The 3613-nt window shown below is 50.9% G+C and overlaps 1 protein-coding gene across 2 annotated transcripts in view; it reads right to left on the bottom strand.

Annotated features, from left to right (window-relative positions):
* Positions 1-351: 351 nt before the first annotated feature.
* efr3a (EFR3 homolog A) overlaps positions 352-3613 on the bottom strand; it is a 103281-nt gene continuing 100019 nt past the window's right edge. For both annotated transcript variants that reach the window (XM_083928065.1, XM_083928066.1), the window contains 3 exons: positions 2303-2406; positions 2167-2216; positions 352-485 (listed from right to left, as the gene is read on the bottom strand). In XM_083928065.1, coding sequence (XP_083784191.1) covers positions 380-485; positions 2167-2216; positions 2303-2406 — 260 coding nt within the window. In that variant the 3' untranslated portion in view covers positions 352-379. The remainder of the gene's footprint in view (positions 486-2166; positions 2217-2302; positions 2407-3613) is intronic.

The following is a 3613-nucleotide window of genomic DNA, read 5'->3' on the forward strand; positions in this document are numbered from 1 at the left end:
GATTCAGCATCTGTGCGCTGAAATCACAGCGCGGAAGCTGTTTGTTTTGATTTGTTCTTGGTGACTCTTTATTTTGAAGGGTTGGAGGCGACAAAGTGCAGCAAATAAGTGCATTTAAGAGCTGGTGGAATTAAGACGGGTCTGCTTTAGATCGTGTGCAGGTTTGAAGAAGATATTTAGACCCACAAGTACCGTTTTTGACGTGAGAGGAAGTTCTTTAGGTTCAATTGGCTCAGACTTTGCTGCAGTTTGACACCTTTGTGCTGCTGATTGTGTCGTTCTTCCTTAGCATTTTTGAATTTCAGCTGTTTCTGTGGAGGTGTGTGTGTGTGTGTGTGTGTGTGTGTGTGTGTGTGTGTGTGTGTGTGTGTGTGTGAGATCAGTAGACACACAGGTCTGGGAACTTCATCTCGTAGACGGGGACGGACTGGTGCTGAGTGTGTCCCGATGAGATGGAAACCACTCCGGACGGGCTGGGCGGAGGCCTGAGGAGGAGCAGGACGTTAACACCAACCAGGGTCATGGGAACAGAACCTACACTGCACATAAAGTACCGTATTTTTCGGATTATAAGTCGCAGTTTTTTTCGTAGTTTGGCCGCGGGGGTGCGACTTCTACTCTGGAGCGACTTACGTGTGAAATTATTAACACACTAGACTCGGCGTCTATCAGCAATCGTCACACACACACACGTCAACCAATCAGAATCCGGCGGGGGCGGGTCACGGCAGAAGTGCGTTGTGAAAAAAAAGATGCTAGCTGCTTCTTCCTTACCGTTGAGTTGGCGGAGTTGTTCAGAAGTGACACCGAGGATGAAGAGTTCAGTGGATTCAGTGATTAGCAGTGACAGAGTGTTTGGTAAACGTAGAGCATGTTCTTTATGTTACGTGAACATACCAGGCACGTTCTCAGGTCGTTCATGACCGAAAGAACGAGGTCGCGGGTACAAGCGTCTGAAATGTGTTTCCTCAGGAGGGGGTCTGGAGTCTCCCTTAGAGAGAGGGGGAGAAGTTCAGCATCCGTGAGGAACTCGGAGTAGAGCCGCTGCTCCTTTGCGTTGAAAGGAGCCAGTTGAGGTGGTTCAGGATCATCTGGTAAGGATGAACCCTGGGCGCCTCCCTAGGGAGGTGTTCCAGGCACGTCCAGCTGGGAGGAGGCCTCGGGGAAGACCCAGGACCAGGTGGAGAGATTAGATCTCCACACTGGCCTGGGAACGCCTCAGGATCCCCCAGTTAGAGCTGGTTAATGTGGCCCGGGAAAGGGAAGTTTGGGGTCCCCTGCTGGAGCTGCTGCCCCCGCGACCCGACCCCGGATAAGAGGCTGAAGATGAGATGTTCTCCGTTCTTTGTTGATGCGTCATATAACGTACACTCATTCAGCCTGTTGTTCTCAATTCTATCTTTAATTTAAATTGCTGATCTCGGCTGAGCTCACTGTCCCGTGGGAAGGAGGAATGGAAGAGAGGAAAAAAGACCGCTACCTCGACCTCACAGCCGAATGTAGAGAGGCTGGTTTGTCAGCTGTCTGCTACACGGTGGAAGTCGGCTGTAGGGGGTTCGTGGGAGCATCCACCCAGCGCTTCCTGAAAAACACGGGGGTCACCGGCCCCAAACTCAGAAAGGCTCTGAAGGACCTAGCTGATGAGGCTGAGCAGGGAAGCATCTGGCTTTGGCTAAGAAGGAAGAACCAGGCGTGGGGAAATCAAGGGTCCTAGGGTCAGCTGCAGGGGGCGGCAGGGAGACGTCCCTGCCGTTGCTCCACCACCGTGAGATGTCCTGGGATTAAACATCAATGAAGGGTGGCTCCCGGCTGATGACCCTGCAGCTACCCGCAATGGCACCGTCGGAGGTGCGACAAGCAGAAATGCTTAGCAGGCAGTCACTTGCCTGTGCTACCATCTTTAAATTGTTGGATTATATCAAATAAATCTCCCCAAAAAATGCGACTTATATCTGTTTTTTTCCTTCTTTATTTTGCATTTTCGGTCGGTGAGACTTTTACTCCGGAGCGACTGTTAATCCGAAAAATACGGTACACTGTGTGTATTTGAATGAGATCCTAACAGAGTACAGACGTGTCCGCGGACTGTTTGTAGGTTTAATCTGTGAAAGTCCTGAACTCAAGATTATGAAAACCAAAGCAGTTGATCGACAGAAGATGACGTACCTGATCGTGAGTTCGAAGATCTGAGCCAGCCGGTCGTGCAGCATGTTCGCCTGCAGAGACACAACGTTCACAGTGAGCGACGGTGACTCAGCTTCTTTAACTTTACTGTTTTTTTTGTGTGTTTTGTTTTAATGACCTTGGACTCGCAGTGAGCAGCGATCTCCTCAAACGGAGCTTTCTGGAACTTCTCCATCACCTGACGCCTCTTCTCCCTCTCTTGCTCCTCCAGACCCGTGGTGTCTGACACAGGCAGAGGTCAAACACGTGTCAGGGCGTCAAAAACACGTTACTGAGCTTCAATTCTCATTCTTTTAAACATGCAAAGTGTAGTTTTCTGCCCCTGGGGCGTCGCACTATCAGAACAATGACAGGATACAGACGTTCTGATGATGGCGTGGAGCACGGCATCATGGGAGTCGGCTTTGTTGCAGTGAAAAGTCATCTGATGTAACTTAAGGGGCTTCACATGATACGATGTTTGCGCTGTGCTCACCGTGAGGTTACGTAAACGGCTAAATCAGCGTTAGCATTGACCGTTAGCTCGTGAACTTCCTCTTCACCTGCTGTGACGCTGATAAACCTCCATCATTGCGTTTTCTTCCCAGATCGTTTGAAAGGTCAGCGGCAACAAGGTCAAAGTTCAACTGCGGCAGAGAGGCAAATCTGAGCGGTGCGTGCCGCTACATTGGGCGCTACCGCCTCCTCCGTAGCGAAGTGAATGAAACATTCGGCACAAAGAGTTTTTACCGCGCGATCAGCTGATGAAGATGTTTTAGCTGAATATCGCTCTAGTGTCGACCAATGAGATCCACTGCTGCACAATGTGTTTATGAACGTATTTGATGGCGGTCGTCCATGTTTTCGGTTTACGTTCGACTTAAATGTTCTGGAACGCTCTGAAGTCGGAGCGACTAAGGGCGCACTCCCACTGTGCCTCCGTCCCGTGCCCCGTGCTTTAGCGTCCTTGTCCCCCCCTCCAGGCCCGTTTGTACTCACACTACCTGGGCCTCGGAGAATGCTTCTTGCTGCCTATACGTCATCACGCCGTAACACGTCACACGCATTGATGACGTCATGGCGATGCGTGGCTTTGTTTCCAGATCTTTCCGTAGACCTTGTCGGCTGTTTTTGAATCTTTTCATCGACCAAATCTGCAGTAAACACTCCACCTCCGCATCACACCAACGTGAACCTTTCACCGCCATTGTTTGAAATGTCCGTGCATGGTCCCTCCTTCTTTTTTCTACGTCCCAACAGGCGCACAGGAAATGACCTCAGAACCGCCGTAGGCCTCGTGCTCCTACACGTGCGCACGCTCGTGCTCGTATACGTGCAAACGTGCTTTACTAAAGCCCACCTCTCTCAGACGGGCCGTGGACGGCAAGCGTGCCGCTCCTAGACACTGGTCAAAGGAACCAGACTTTAGCCGTGAGACCTGTTTTGGCAC

This window comes from Echiichthys vipera (genome assembly GCF_963691815.1).
Source record: "Echiichthys vipera genome assembly, chromosome: 15".
NCBI lineage: Eukaryota > Metazoa > Chordata > Actinopteri > Perciformes > Trachinidae > Echiichthys > Echiichthys vipera.